We start from the raw sequence: 16,835 nt of genomic DNA on the forward strand, positions 1-16,835 counted from the left end.
CAATGTTTTCTGTATGAGTGAAATACATATTACTTAGTAATTAAGTCTATCATATACATTTATCTTAAACTAGGATGAGTGCAAAATCATTTTGAAAATCAAGAACAATTAAAGTCTTTCATTTTACCTACTGCATTTAATGTCTATTCATCATCACACAGACAGTTTGGAGAATGTGTTACCTGCCCCACGTGGTCATGATTTAGCTTTTATGCTTTGCTGTTTTATTTAGAATCCTTTGGCAGATGAAACTGTTGACCTTAGTTAGCTAGAAAGCAGCTGCTTTTCTATTTTGATTTGTAGTTAATGTTTTCCAAGTGTCAAGCACATGTAGAGGAATTTTTTCCATAGACTGATATTAAACATTTTATTTATATTTCTTTTATTTTTAATGCTCCATAGACTGTTTGGGAAAGTGAGAGCCAATTAGAGCATTCACTGTAAATGCTTTTAGGAAAACAAAAAATCTCCCTTGGGTATTTCTATAATAGATCAATATCAGATTCATTTATTTAGTGGTGTACTCAACTAGAGTGCTGTATAATCTGGAAAGTCTGTTGTCTATTTTGACTGAGTTAAAAATACATGATCTCTTTCAAAGTTTTCAGATTTTCTGCCTGAAGCCAAAGCTAGGTGATTTCCAGTAATCTCAGGTTTGACTATTTTGTTCATGAACCTTGAGAAAGTGACCAGTTGGTAACCTTAGTTTAATAACTATTGCTTATTATCATATTTTATAGCTTCTGGTTGAAGATGAAGATAATTACGTTCCTTCTTTCAGTTTTGCTAGAATTAGAGTTTTCCTTTTTGGGGTTTCTGTTAAGTCTTGGTAAATATTTGAGCCCTATCATTTTTATTATCTGTTGTGTATAGTTCACTGAAATTTAGTGCAAAGCATGGAAAAATATAAGGCTGATGGTAGGCAGGCTCTGTTGTCCTTAGTGGCAGATAGAAAGACAGGGAGAGCATGTGTCCTGGGTACTGAGTAGCACAAAGTGATGTGTGAAATTGAGAAACTGAGAAAGCAGGAAGGAAATACTCTAAGATTCGCCACGTTTTATTTATTTGTGGTAAGTCCCAGGTGAGGTGGAATTGCCCTAGATTCTTTGGGTAGTAGGAAATCTGGATGGGAGACTCAGTTTCTAAACTTCTTGAGAGAGCACAGAGTTATATGATTTGCAGTAAAAGAGAAACTCATGGTTGTCCCAGTGAAGTAGGTAGTTTTGCTGACCATCATCTTTCTCTCTGTGTTTGCCTGGGAAAGTAACTCTAGAGTTTTCCTAATAGGTTTTTTAAATAAAAACTTCTAGTAATGTTTGAAAATATCTTTTTTTTTTTTTTTTTTGGTCTTTCAGGAACATTAAAAAAAGCCTATTTTAAATCAAATGGAAGTGAACCTTTAGTCACTGATGGTGAAGTCCACGTGTCTGATGTTATTCTTCCAAATACAGTTCCTAATGAGAGTACTGGGACGTCTACGGCACACCCTACCCGACACATTCCAGTCTGGACCACAGGTGCTTCTCTCCCAGGGGACCAAAATCACAGGAACACAAGTAAGTCTGGAGGTGCTGAATGCCTGGGCCCATTAATGTCTGTGGAACTCACAGGTATATTTTTAAGTGTGGCAACCGATGTTCTGAATTCACAATCACTTAATGGTCACACAGGAAAAGCTCTGCTCCCTTTTCTGGCAAAGCTAGCTGAGTGCCCTATTCCTAAACACAAAATACCATCAGCTCAGCATCCAGATAGGGACAGGAGCAAGAAATAAAAGTGTGCCAATGCCATTCAACGTTTCTGAGGCATAAAAATTTATGCTGCTTGCTCCAATATAATAGTGTTGATTTTGTGGTGGTTCACCTCTGAAAGTTTGTGCTTCGCTTTTTAAGGTTTAAGTTACTTGTTTTGAGATGGTTAAATTAATAAGTAAATTAAGTTGCTTATTTTGTTATTGGTGCCTTTTGGCAGGTATCCCAATTCTATGTCCTTTCACTGTGAACATCTTTGCCGCTAGCATTTTTGCTGCGTAATTAACTGGCTGTAAGGCAGTTTTGCCATAAGAGATAAAACAATGAAAAATAAGAGGGACATTTAAAAAAACATAATGAAACACATGAAATGAATAACAGTTTAAAAAAGACTTTATTGCTAAATACAACATGTTTGAATGCATCTAAAATGCATGTAGATTCATGGCAATACTGCACAAGGAACTGATTTTATTTTGTGGTTGTACCTTGTCTTCCTAGTCTTTTGTTTATAGTATTTTTATACACTTTTTAAAAAACTTATTGATTTATCTTCTCATTTGGCATCACACTTATTCTTTTTTGCTATAATTTTTTTCCTTCATTAAGAGAGGTATCAGTTTTCAAGTATTAGGATGCATATTTGTAACTGAGTTTTGTATTGCATTGTGAAAACTTATTCTACACTGTTGTTTGTTTTTGGCACATTGTCACATGGCCATACTGCTCAAGGCAATCTACAGACTTGATATGATCCCTATCAAATTACCCATGACATTTTTCACAGAACTAGAACAAATAATCTGTAAATTTACATGGAATCACAAAAGACCTAGAACTGCCAAAGCAATACTGAAGAAAAAGAATGAAGCTGCAGGAATAACCCTCCCAGACTTCAGACAATCCTACAGAGCTACAGTAATCAAAACAGTGTGGTATTGGCACAAAAACAGACATATGGATCAATGGAACAGAATAGAGAGCCCAGAAATAAACCCACAGACCTACGGTCAATTAATCTTAGACAACGGAGGCAAGAATATACAATGGAGAAAAGACAGTCTCTTCAGCAAGTGGTGTTGGGAAAACTGGAAGCAGCCTGTAAGTCAGTGAAGTTAGAACACTCCCTCACACCATACACAAAAATAAACTCAAAATGGATCAAAGACTTAAATTCAAGACTAGACACTATAAACCTCCTAGAAGAAAACATAGGCAAAACATTCTCTGACATAAATCTTAGCAGTGTTCTCTGAGTGCAGTCTACCCAGGCAATAGAAATAAAAGCAAAAATAAACAAATGGGACCTAGTTAAACTTACAAGCTTTTGCATAGCAAAGGAAACTATAAGCAAAACAAAATGACAACCTATGGAATGGGAGAAAATATTTACAAATGATGCGACTGACAAAGGTTTAATTTCCAGAATATATAAACAGCTCATACAACTTAATAAGAAAAAAAACAAACACCCCAGTCCAAAAATGGGGAGAAGACCTAAACAAGCAATTCTCTGATGAAGACATACAAATGGCCAATAGGCATGTGAAAAAATGCTCAATATTGCTAATTATCAGAGAAATGCAAATCAAAACTGCAGTGAGGTATCACCTCACACCAGTCAGAATGTCCATGATGAAAAAGTCTACAAATGATAAATGCTGGAGAGGGTGTGGAGAAAAGGGAACCCTCCTACACTATTAGTGGGAATGTAGTTTGGTTCAACCATTATGGAAAACAGTATGGAGATTCCTTAAAAAATAGACTTAACCACATGATCCAGCAATCTACCTCCTGGGCATATATCCTAAGGGAACTCAAATTCGAAAAGATAAAGCACCCCAGTGTTCATAGCAGCACTATATACAATAGCCAAGACATGGAAACAACCTAAATGTCCATTGACAGATGACTGGATAAAGAAGTTGTGGTATATTTATACAATGGAATACTTCGCAGCCATAAAACAGAATAAAATAATGCCATTTGCAGCAACATGGATGGACCTGGAGATCGTCATTCTAAATGAAATAAGCCAGAAAGAGAAAGGAAAAGACCATGTGATATCACTTACGTGTGGAATCTAAAAAAAGAAAGAAGACACTAATGAACTCATCTACAAAACAGAAATAGCCTCACAGACATAGTGAACAATCTTATGGTTACTAGGGGGGACGGGGGTAGGAAGGGATAAATCTGAGAGTTGGAGATTTGCAAATATTAACTACTACATATAAAAACAGATAAAAAAACATTTTTTTCTATATAGCACAGGGATCTCTATTTAATATCTTGTAATAACCTTTAATGAAAAAGAATATGAAAACAAATATATGTATGTATATGTATGTATGCCTGGGACATTATGCTGTACACCAGAGATTGACACATTTTAGCTGACTATGTACTTCAATAAATATATATATATTAAAAAAAAAAAAAACAAGAAACCAACTAATGGCAAACCATTGTCATCCGTCAGCTCAATAAAGTGATCAATATGTTTCTAACTGGAATGAATGCTAACAGATTTCAACCAGTTGAAACCAAACTGTCAAACCAAAAACTATTAACCGGTTTATCTTTCATTGCAAAATTGTCTTGCATTCCATTAGTCATGTGGCAAAAATGTTTGCAGCAAAGATGCTTTATAGCAAGAATACCTGGCATGCAATTCTATAACAGAATACCTAGTGGTTTAACAGGAGCTATCCCCCTATTTGTTTTTGACATGTCTATATGTTCTTTCTCTTCTCCCTCTTTTACTGGCTATGCAATTTATTTTACCTGTTGATAATTGACAGATAATCACATCTTGAGGAAAATGGCATGTGCAAAACTTGTTTGAAGACAAATGGAGGAATTTGTCAGTAATTCCAGAAAATGAGCTGAGAGAGAGAAAAGAGAAAGTGTGGAAATGGGGCCAGTTGGATAGTGGCAGATGATATGCTCCTGAATGTGACTCTATCCCTCAATATCCCTCTGATTTTTTTGTCAATTTACTAAACTTCTAGAATGCTGGTGGGAGTCCATTAGTGTGGAAAGTGACCCAGTGATTGCAGATAAATCATCATCAGAGCACAGCCACTCTAAGAACTTTCTCTGTAGTTGTCTTGTCTTTTTCTGCCTCCTAAAACAAGGATGTATGATTGAAAATTATACAAAGCCCATTCATCCATGATCACTTTCTTGTTTGTTCCTCCCTATTCCGTGAAAACCCATGAGGGGAAATCACATTTTAGGTCTGGGACAGCATATTTATTTTCATTCTGAGCCAGGAAGGGAAGGATTAAGCTGACTCTGAGCTATCACGGTATATGTTTGCCAGTGTCTGAAGAAAAGCAGGGTTATTCTGTTGCTCTAGCCCCAAAGAGTTAGCATGTTTGGATTCCATTGTTCACTGAGCACTGATAGATGTTAACTGTTTCTTATGCTTGGTGTTCACCAGTGATAAAGACAGATTCATATTCATTACCTGCCAGTGGTACTACGAACTCGTATTATGCCAAGTGAAATTTATTTAAATTAAATTAACTCTCGTGAGTTTAAGTTTGAAGTTTTTTAATATTTTGGCCATATCTTAAGCACTTCATATTCCTAAGGACTGTTTTTCAACAGAAGTAATTTAAGCAAAAGCTCAGTTTAGTTACTGTGGTTGCAATTACGGCGACTGTTATTTTCTTTTGCAAACTGAACTTGTCTCTATTTTGAAAGTTCTGTCATTTGTTAAGATTCAAACAGAGGTGACAAACACATACTCTGAAGAGTAAAGACACATATGGTACTTATTGCTCAGTTTGAAAGTTTGGTGGAAGTCTGTTTGACTCATTTTCTCTTCCTGTGGCTGGAACATTGCTTGAGAATATGAATGCAATTTGACGTGTAAAGGAAATCCAGGGGAAGTTAGAATGATTAAATGGAGAAAGGTCAGAATCTTTGAATATGTGTCATTCTGTGCTTTTAATGTCCTTGACAGTTAGCCTTGAGCTTTACTGTCTGACCACACAGACCTTCAGTAGACTGTCTGTATGAACTAAAATTACTTACTATAAGGCATTTGATAATTTTTCATGCATTTCAGCAATATTGCTACCCGGTGAATATAGAGCTTTGGATTCAGGGTATTTTTGAATATTTTCTCCGTGGTCCTTATGATTAGCTGTTGAGGTGTGCAGGACAGGTAATATGCACTATTTTTCAAGATATAAAATTAAAGCTTGGAAGAAATTAAGGTGACATATCCAATATCACTTGTTTACTAATCAGTAGACATGGAATTGGGATTCAGATTTTGGGACTCCTAGATCAGTGCCCTTTCAAATATTTCATGATTCTTTATTTAATTGCTTTATTTGAAGTAGCGAGAGCATTTCTGAGCAAATTTTAAGCTTCAGGAGAGTAGAGAGGGTAATCTGTTTTGTTTCCTGCTTTATGGCCAGTGCTTAATAAAATGTTTGCTGAATAAACAAATGAACTATAGTCATTTCAAAAATTTTATATCTGACCACTTTATTGATGATGTCTAATTACATTTCTGCACTTGATATTTATTTTAACCAATTTTACTTAAAGTATTATTTAATGTGTTGCATCTATACTAATACCTAGCAGAGAGTTTGCTTTTATTCCTTTAAAAATTATTATTCTATAATTAAAATGTAATTTTAAACTTCTGGCATATGTAAAAATTATGAGTCCACTTCAATCCAAAAATACAGTAGTGAGACATTCTGTCCTAGCCTCTATCCTAGGTAGAAAACCAAGGGGGAGAACTCCTGGCAAAAGGTACCAGGAAATAGCCTTTCCTTAAGATGTTTCCTCCTGGGAGTCCTTAATATCATGCCAAAGCATAGAAAACTGCAGTTTGTAAAGTTTTAACCAGAATCTCTCCCATATTACACTGTGTGGCAGAGCTGGGCTTCATAAATGTGAAATAAGTTTTATGTGATGTCTGTTACATCTGGAGTTTCATTAGTTGCATCTTGAAAACCAGTTGTAGTATGTAATATGGAAAGGGAAGAGGTCCATAGATAGCTTTCATGCTATATTTCAGCAAACGATTTTTCTAGGTTGCATTTTGTATTTGGATTTTTATTTTCACCTGTTCTTTTTTACATATTTTATAAATATTTAAGCATAAACTGAATTTTAAGAAAAGAGGAAAAATCTTTGACCAACCAAGAGCCTTTGGGTTAAAAATAATACAGCACAAAATAAAATAACCTAGAAATTCTAATCAGGAATTAAAACAACAAGAGAGTGGGGTAATGTGCTGAAGGCTGAAAGTGTTCTGTTCTCCCATTGTGCTCTTTGATGACCAGCTCTTAAATCTTCTATATCAGATGAAAATGCATCATACCTCTCATTCACATTAAAACAAAAACAACTTTTTGATATATAATCAACATACCATAAAATTTAACCTCTAATATGTGTTATTCAGTATTTTAAAAACGCTTTCACAGAGTTATGCAACTATTACTACTATCTCATTTTAGAACATTTTTATCACTGCAAAAAGAAATGCTATATCCAATATTCCTCATTTCCCCTCTCCCTTAGCTTGTGTCCAGAATTAATTACCTTCCGTCTCTATGGATTTGTGTATTCTGTACACCTCATATAAAAGGCATCATACAATAAATATGTGGCTTTTGTGACTTACCTTTCTTGGATATGGGCTCACCTATGGCCTTCTAGATCCCAGAGAATATGTCAGAGGTTTTCAAAGGCCCCTTCAGACATTTCATCCTCTAGCTTTTATTAAGTTTTTGTTCACCTCATATATCCAGCAGATATCCTTGCCTCGGGTAACTATGTTAAACAATTGCCGCAGATTGTTTTCAGCAAGTGCCCTGGGGATAAAACTGTTTGCATTAGAAAGCTCTGAGTCAGATCAAATAAAGCCAAGTGTTGAGAATGGAAGCTTTCCAGGGAGTTTCCATACAAGTTGAATTACAATTCTCTGTGAATGGTTTTTTAAGGAGCTTCAAACCCATTCTTCCCTTCCATTGCCTCCTAGTTTGCTGTTTTTCATAGTTATGGTTGCAAGGTCATTGGTTTTCAAGGCTCCTGCAGAACTGAGGAGAGGGTGCTGGGAATAGGGCAGGTGAAAATGCTACAAAACTCATAGTTCTCAGTGATTCAGCCATTTTTCTTGAACAAATATTCCTCTATTAGATGCAAGCTTTTGGTTAAGTTCCAAAGTTCTGAAAAATCTGATTTTGATATTTTTTTCCCCAGTGTTTTTACTGCTTTTATGGAAGAACAGACTTTTGGAAGATCTTACTGTACCATTCTGAAAGTGTTTCCTACTCTTCAATCACTTTTATTTTCCTTATCTATTCTCTTGCTTCTTTTTCATTTCCTCCAACTTTGGGAATTGATTTTTCTTCTTTTTATGATGAACACATATGATTATATTATATATTATTTTGAAATGGAAGCCTTACCCCCCACTTTTTTGCAAAAATTACTTCATTTCTTTATCCTTTTGCATCATTTTATCTTATTTCTGCCTACAGTTAACCCATGTTAACAACCTAGTGTGTATGATTTTATAGTTTTCTCCATGCCTGTACAATCATACATAAATGTATCTACACATACATGTATATAGAATAACATATACATAGAGGTATTTTTGTCATTTTTGTTTTTCAAAAAATGAGATCACATTTATTACATATGTCGACTGAAATAAATGTGCAGCCTAAAAGTTAAGAGTTATGTTTTATTTGGCAGGAGGACTCGAGCCAGGATGACAGCCTCTCAGATGGCTCTGAGAGACTGCTCCAAAGACGTAGGGGAGGAGCTAGGACATATAGGAGCTTTACAACAAAGACCGGGTAGTTGGAACATTAAAAGATTACTTGTTATCTAAAGAAAACCAGGCACACTCAAGTTAAAGAATGTAGTGCTTTTCTGTGTATGGTAGGAAGCAAACATTTGGGCTCACTGAATTCATTCCTTTGACAAGCACCTAGCTATCTAGGGCCATTATTTTGTCCTTTCTTATTCTGAGTCCGCTCAGAGGGCACCATTGTGAGTGGCTGCAGAGGCTGGGCTGCAGGTCTGTCTGCACTGTGGGGTGGCGGCAGCCGCTGATGACTTGGTTTCAGCATTCTTTGTTGTTGTTGTTGTTGTGGTTTTTTGTGCTTTGTTGTTTTATTTTTCGAAAGAAACATGTTTCATTCATGTGGTTTAATAATTAAGATCAAGAAAAACTCTATTCAATAAATGGTCACCAGCACATGTCATCACAGCTGCTCATCAGGTTTGGCCCCACATTACACACATTTACACGGACATCTGCCATGTGCTGTCATGGGACACTGTGCGTGGGCACAGGGTCTCTGCTCTCACAGGGCACACAGCCTGGTGGGGGAGGCGGTGTTCAATCATTGCCTTTTTTTTTTTTAATGTACTTATAAATTATGGGAATTGCTATTTAAAAAGTACAAAATGAGTCAATGAAAGCAAAAAATACAAGGACTGCATTTAGGTTGAAGGAAGACAGGGGACATCTTTGAAGAGCTGACACTGCACTGAGACCCAAAGGACAGCTCCGGTGCTGCAGGTGAAGGGCAGGGATGCACTGATAAAGGGCTGATATCCAGAATATACCAAAATCTCTTTATACTCAACAAGAAGAATGAATAACCTGATTAAAAAATGAGCAAAATGCCTGAACACACGCCTCATCAAAGAAGGAATCCAGATGCCAAAGAAGTTTATGGAAAGATGCTCCACAGCATCTGTCATCAAGGAGATGCAGACTGAAACAGCGAGGTACCACTGCACACCTGTTAGAAAACTGCCAAAACGCAGAACACTGACAGCACCGATCAGCATTCTTTGTTTACTGATATTGTTACGGAAACGACAGGCCAGTCAAGAAACAAGCACCACTCGGAGGGTAGGAGTACTCAGATGTATTACGCCGGCGGGCTCAGAGGGGCTTCTGCTCCGAAGCTCTGAGCACCTTCAAGATGTGCACATGAGGTTTTATAGGGTAAAGTACAAGCTTGGGGTATTCGGCCAATAGGCATGGAACAGCTTTAGCAGCATTATCATCACAAAAGTGGAGGCGGGGAGGCAGCAAACCAACATTCCAAAGCCAGATATGTATCTTTGAAAATCCAGCTGGCTAGCAAAAAACATAAACAGCAAACCAACATTAATTAACTTAGATTTACAAGTTAGTCTAGCAGAACTCAGATCAGTATTTCAATACTTAGATTTGTGACTTACCTTGTTAGACCAGCCCAGCCTCTCCTTCACATTCCTAGACTTATGAGTTATCTTGTCAGACCAGCCCGGTTTTTCCTTCACAACATGGTTGCAGTATTTTCATTCACATTGCAGTATTTTCGTTCACACATACAGAGAGAAAAACAATGTTTTTCTCACTCAAGAATACTTTATGTATATATCTCTAAGACAATGATTTAGCTCTAATTCATTATTACAGTGACTGAATAGCATTCCATACTATCATTATACCATAATTTATTTCCACCATTCTCTTAACAACGGGCATTCACCTTACATTTAGTTTAGTTTTTTTTTTCCTCAGTTAACTATATAGTTTCTCTTCTAGAGATAAAATGACTTGGATAATGACAGTGAAACTGTCTAAATAGCGGTGATTTGTTACCACTGATAACTCTGTACTGAAATGCCCTAAACACATACTCAGAATTTGCAGTGTGTAAAAAAGCTTGCACACCAATCAAAAACCCTGATTATTCTCTTTCTAGTTTTCTGTTTTTAACAGGGTATTTCTAATAGTTTGAAAGTGAGTTCTGCAAAAACATGAAGTTAAGAGGGTCAGAGCAAGTCCTGCAGTTTAACCTGGATTACTATTCATCAGGCAACTATCCAAGGGAGGATTTTGGGAGAGGGAGTCTAATTAGACAGCTGAAATCAGGTAAAGTCCCATCTCCTTTTTTCCTCACATTTTCTAATCCTGTCAAGAGTGGAACTCTGGTGTCTTCATTATAGTCTTCAGAAGTTAGTTGTGCTGTCCTTGGAGTCATGTACTCACCTCTGTAGATTACTGACAGTAGATTATTGTGCAGTTTGGAGGGGAAATCTGTGCTTATATGCATTGTTGACTGAAATAAATGAGTAGCCTAAAAGTTAACAGTTATGTTTTATTTGGCGGGAGGACTCGAGCTGGGATGACAGCCTCTCAGATTGCTCTGAGGGACTGCTCCAAAGAGGTAGGGGAGGAGCTAGGACATACAGGAGCTTTACAACAAAGACCAGGTAGTTGGAACATTAAAAGATTACTTGTTATCTAAAGAAAATCAGGCATCTCAAGTTAAAGAATGTAGTGCTTTTCTATGTATGGGAGGAAGCAAACATTTGGGCTCACTGAATTCATTCCTTTGACAAGCACCTAGCTATCTAGGGCCAGTACCCTGGCCTTTCTTACTCTGAGTCCACTCAGAGTGCACCACTGTGAGTGGCTGGGCTGCAGGCCTGTCCCCACTGTGGGGTGGCGGCAGCCGCTGATGACTTGGTTTCAGCATTCTTTGTTTACTGATATGTTTGCAGTATTTTCACTCACATTGCAGGATTTTTGTTCACAGCATAAATGTGGGTGGGTGAAGGGCTTATATTCCTCTGTTGTTTTTTGGACAGTATTCTCCATCTGGGGCTGGGGGACCTCAGATGTTTTCTGAGTAATCCCAGAATTCTCTATAAGAATTTCTTAAATGTGTGTTTTCAGTTCAATGATAATAGAAATAGTTAATGTAAGCCTACTCTCAATAACCTGGATAAACCATCTTCTAAGTACCGGTAAGAAATTTTGGTGCCCGTATTTGAGTTTCTGTTTTATGATAAAGCAGCTGCTAAGCCGTATTTCTTAGATATTTGCCAGCCATCAGGAAAGGAACAGAGGCAGATTTGGTAGGCATTCTTCTCAATTGCAAACCTAAAGCATGTACTGGGATGTAGTACAAAGGATGCCTTTGTGGCAGTTAAAATAGACGAAAACGGACTTGCTCATTAGGGATACACAGTAGTATAAGCTTCCTAAACGCGGAAGAACTTGTGCCTCGGGAGTTAGCTCTGTATTTATTCATGGTTTTAGCAGAACACTGTTAACATTAATTTGTTAATATAATTAAATCTTATTAGTTTTGTGGTTTAATTTCTATTTAATTAGTTAATATTATATATGTCAATTTTATTGTTGGGTTAGACCTATAGGTGTAAAGACGTTTAGCTTTAATTTTATGTATACCTGCATAACTTTCTTCCTGTGTAAAAGCCTGTACAGTTCTTCAACTTGTGAAATACTGCTTTAGGGTACCTGAGTTCTAACTGCTTGTGTCATAGCCGCAGGAAAAGCAGTGATGCTTTATAGCAGAACTTCTTAACTTCTTTGTTCCAAGGATTTCTTTGGCAATCTGGTGAAGCCTACAGGTGCCTTCTCAGAATGATACTTTGATGCTTAAAAGAAATTATACAGAGTCATAAAGGCAATTTTATTAAGATTCAGTAATCAAAATACTAGAAATATAAATTCATGATATAATAATATATATGTTTGTTTATCAGCACATTAAATGATATCCTGCAGTAGATCAATAACTGTAATTTTATAACATGGATGAGCATAGATCATATTTTGAAATGCCTGCAATAACTATGTTGATATGAAAATAGCTATGATTTCTAATTTGTTTTTGTGATTGTTGCCTACATTGATAATTTAGTTATGCTAAGTTTCAATTGTGGGTTAATGGAAATAGAGATGCTGTTTTTCTCCCATACAATTTCTTCATAGTGTGAAGGAAAATACTGCAACCATATCAGTAAACAAAGAATGCTGAAATCAAGTCATCAGCGGCTGCCGCCACCCCACAGTGCGGACAGACCTGCAGCCCAGCCTCTGCAGCCACTCACAATGGTGCACTCTGAGCAGACTCAGAATAAGAAAGGACAGGATACTGGCCTGAGATAGCTAGGTGCTTGTCAAAGGAATGAATTCAGTGAGCCCAAATGTTTGCTTCCTACCATACGTAGAAAAGCACTACATTCTTTAACCTGAGGTGCCTGGTTTTCTTTAGATAACAAGTAATCTTATAATGTTCCAACTACCTGGTCTTTGTTGTAAAGCTCCTGTATGTCCTAGCTCCTCCCCTACCTTTTCGGAGCAGTCTCTCAGAGCAATCTGAGAGGCTGTCATTCCAGGCTTGAGTCCTCCTGCCAAATAAAACATAACTCTTAACTTTTATTTATTTCAGTCGACAAAAGACAGCAGAAATTTTATGTCTGGGCCTGTTGTGGTCTTCAGATTATGATTAAGGATACATACTCTAGAGGAAAATAGTGGGGTTTTTCTTGTTTTGTTTAGGGATTTTTTTGTGCCTAGGAGAGTCCTGCTACTTCATTAGGAATTTGCTACTCCGAAAGTTGCTGTAGTCATGACCCTGGACATCATCCCTTGTGTGCTCTGCTAGACTTCAGGATTCAAGTCCAGTCAGTTGAGCTCTCCATATACTAACTCATATTTTCTGGGCTTAAAGAACAGTTGTGAGATTCAGCCATGGGCTCTGGCTATGATCAACATCTAAGCAAGAATAAGTGAAGCATTTAAATAATTGTTGCCTGCTTATTTAGTTAGCATGGTTGCATTCTAATGAAGAAGTACACAATTCTTGGGAGAGAGAGAAAGGAAGTTAGAATACAGGTTTGCACTCTCTCCCCTTGTTTCTTCCCTTTCTCCCTTCCTTCCTCTTCATTCCATCTGTAGATGACTCTGTCCCTGGGGTATATTGAGTTCCTCCTAGAGAGAGTGAACGCCATCATTTGCAGAGTTAGGCTTTTGACAGGGGTAATGGAACAGCGCCTGGTTCATTCTCCTTTGGCTACAGTCCTGTTCTTCCCTTCGCAAAGATTTCTGGGCAAGACTTCCAGACCCTCTCTCCAAAATGAATCCTGCCATCATATCCCACAGATGATATGTGCCCCCAAAGTTAATGTGCCCATAACACATTAGTATAGTAAATGAGAGTCAAACAGTCATATCAAAAAGGCTTGTGGCTCAAAACTTTCCTCTCCAGATTCCTTATTACAGTGTCCTCTTCAGGAGGAACAGCCCAATACCCTTGATCCATGTAGAGAAAACAAAAAAAGAGAAAACAGTAGTGTGCTGATAACAGCGTTGCAAAATCAATCCTGATCAAATTCAAGGAAAAACATGATCTTTTAAAAACCAAATTCTCAGATAAATGTTAAAAAAATTAGATAATTTACTATACACTCTGGTTCTGAAAGAAAATTGGCACTTTATATATTCTTTTGCCTAAATCATTCAGTTTGCTGACTAGCTCAGGTTTTTGGTCTTTGTACAGTTTTGTGTTGAGATCAAGAACCCATCAATAGGAATCTGTTTGCTGTTACTTGTGCCTTTGGAGAATATGCCTTTTCACTTACTTGTAGCTGAAACAAGTATGGTAATGACTTCCAAGCAGCTAAAAGCTTTGCATTGATTCACATTTGATGCAAACCATTCCTTGTCTCTTGGTGTTCACATATTTTATTCTTCTATTTTGCTGCTCTGCATCATTAACCTAATACTTGCATGAGGTATTTGAATTGATAAGACTCACAATACTTGTTTATGATTATGTTAATCGGTGTAAACTCACTCTGATGCCTATGTAAACTTCCAGGCTTTATGAGACATCTCAATTTCTGCCAGTCTAGGTTAATGTTCTAAAAAGCATCGTTTACTCATAAATAGCTATTTATTGGGTATCAGGCTCTGGAATTTGACTATGTAGATTATAATGGTGGATCAGACAGAAGCTCTGTCCTCAAGTAGCCAATTGTCTAGAACTGCCTTAAGACATGAACGTATTATTTATAACTTGAGAAATTCTGTGAGAGGTCCAGAGATGGAAGAAAACACAATCCATTTCAATTCTCAGTTCTTTAAAACACAAGATTGCTAATTCATTCCATTTTTATTCTATAACAAATCCATCATTTTTCTAAACACCATCAAGTTCTATTTACAATTATAAAAGTAACTTTTAGTTTAAAGTGTGAAGGAAAAGCTGGGCTGGGCTAACAAGATAACTCACAAATCTAAGTATCGGAATACTGATCTGAGTTCTGCTGGACTAACTCGTAAATCTAAGTCAATTAGTGTTGGTTTGCTGCCTCCCTGCCTCCACTTTTGTGATAATGATGCTGCTAAACCTGTTCCATGCCTATTGGCCGAATACCCCAAGCTTGTACTTTACCCTATAAAACCTCATGCGCATGTCTTGGAGGTGCTCAGAGCTTTGGAGCAGAAGCCCCTCTGAGCCCGCTGGCGTAATACATCTGAGTACTCCTACCCTCCGAGTGGTGCTTGTTTCTTGGCTGGCCTGTAAAGGTCAGGCTTAAGAGTTTCCATTTTTAATCAGATCTTGCTGTTTCAGTGTTAGATTCAAAACCTGATTCATAATAGATAACTAGCTTAAATAAATTGAACAGAGCTTTTAGTTTTCAATTTTATGGGAAGGCCAACCATCCTTTTATAGGTACTAATGAGAATTTTATCCCCTCAGGAAGTGGGAGGGCTGGAATTCTACAATTCCCTCCTTGGAATTACTTTCCAATGTTTTCATTGTTAAGTAATCAAATGCAGAAAGTTTGTTTCTGCTGTAGTTGTATGTTTATGAATGTGCCCTGGACAAAGGCTTTTAGGGTATACATTTCAGGAGACTGATTTACGATGACCTGATGGCTGTTAAGCCACAGTGACTTTGTTACCATATTATGTGTCCTTTAAAGTCAAAAAAAATAGAAAAGACAATATGGGTAGGTTGCCATGGGAAAGAAATGAAGACCTTAAATAAAAAATCTTTGCTTATTCTAGAGTTTGGGGATGGCCACGTGTGGTCACGTTACAGCCATTCACGAGAGTCAGGGAAGCAGGTAATGAGTGGGGACACATCTAGCACCGTGGGTGTTCAAGCAGGGACCTGTGCTCCCTTTCTTCTTTCCTGTTTCTCCCTTTTGGAATGGGAATGTCTATCCCATGTCTGTCCCACCATTTTATGTTGGAATCATATAGGTTGTCTGGTTTCACAGGTTCACAGCTGGAGGGGAATTTTGCCTTAGGATTGTTGCCCAAAAGGGAAACAGAAAAGACCCCAATTCTTGTCTTATCGGAAAGATAAGACTTACAGATGGGAGACAGAGCATTGTGCAGCAAAAGGATTTTAAAAGATTTATTTAGGAAAAGAAGAGTGTACGTCCAAGAACAGGAGGCGCTGATTCAAGGAGGAATCGTGGCGGTCTTGGTCTCCCCTTTCTCTTACATCCTCGCTTAGGGGTGGTCTTTTGACTGATAGATGGCTCTTGTCACTGGAATGCTTAGTCACGTTTAGTCCCTTTGAACATGTCCTTACCCATGATGTACATAGTAAAACCTGTGGGGTAGGGGTGGGGCTAAATCACAATGTTTATACAATGAACATCGGGTTAAGTCCTTTCTGCTACCATGCCGTTGAGGCTGTCACGTTCTAAATGGTTTCTTGCTGGCACTCATTTAGGAAAAGTCAAGTCCTTTTTTGCTGGAGGCGGGCATAACGCCACCTTCTGGACCATTCTCCCTCTCCTCTACCTATCTGCCCAGTGCCCCCACTTATCTAACTACCTAACGGGTTGAATCATACCTTGAATCTCACCCATATCTGATGTGGGTGATATTTAGAAGGGACTTTGGACATTAGACTTCAGAGTTCATGCTAGAATGACTTGAGACTTTTGGGGCTGTTGGGGTGGAGTGAATATATTTCACATGTGAGAAGGACATGAATTTTGGGGGCCAGGGTTAGAATATTGTCAGTTGAATATCTGTGTCCCTCCAACATTAATATGTTGAAGCCCTGCCCCTGCAATATGAGGGTATTTGGAGATGAGATCTTTGGGAGGTAGTAAGGGTTGGATGGGGTCATGAGGTAGGACCCTCATGATGAGATTAGTGCCCTTATAGAAGGAGACACCAGAAAGCTTGCTCTCCCTTTCCATGCTTGTACAAAAAGAGGTCACACAGTGAGAAGACAG

The 16,835-nt window shown here is 37.6% G+C and overlaps 1 protein-coding gene across 3 annotated transcripts in view; it reads left to right on the forward strand.

Annotated features, from left to right (window-relative positions):
• The window catches only part of CORIN (corin, serine peptidase), a 221,645-nt gene that overhangs the window by 42,713 nt on the left and 162,097 nt on the right, over nucleotides 1-16,835 (forward strand). For 2 of the 3 annotated variants that reach the window (XM_031435080.2, XM_064486930.1), the window contains exon 3: nucleotides 1,356-1,556. In XM_031435080.2, the coding sequence (XP_031290940.2) occupies nucleotides 1,356-1,556 (201 nt within the window). The remainder of the gene's footprint in view (nucleotides 1-1,355; nucleotides 1,557-16,835) is intronic. The other variant, XM_064486928.1, reaches the window with a different exon arrangement.

Source organism: Camelus dromedarius, chromosome 1 (assembly GCF_036321535.1).
Source record: "Camelus dromedarius isolate mCamDro1 chromosome 1, mCamDro1.pat, whole genome shotgun sequence".
Taxonomy (NCBI): Eukaryota; Metazoa; Chordata; class Mammalia; order Artiodactyla; family Camelidae; genus Camelus; species Camelus dromedarius.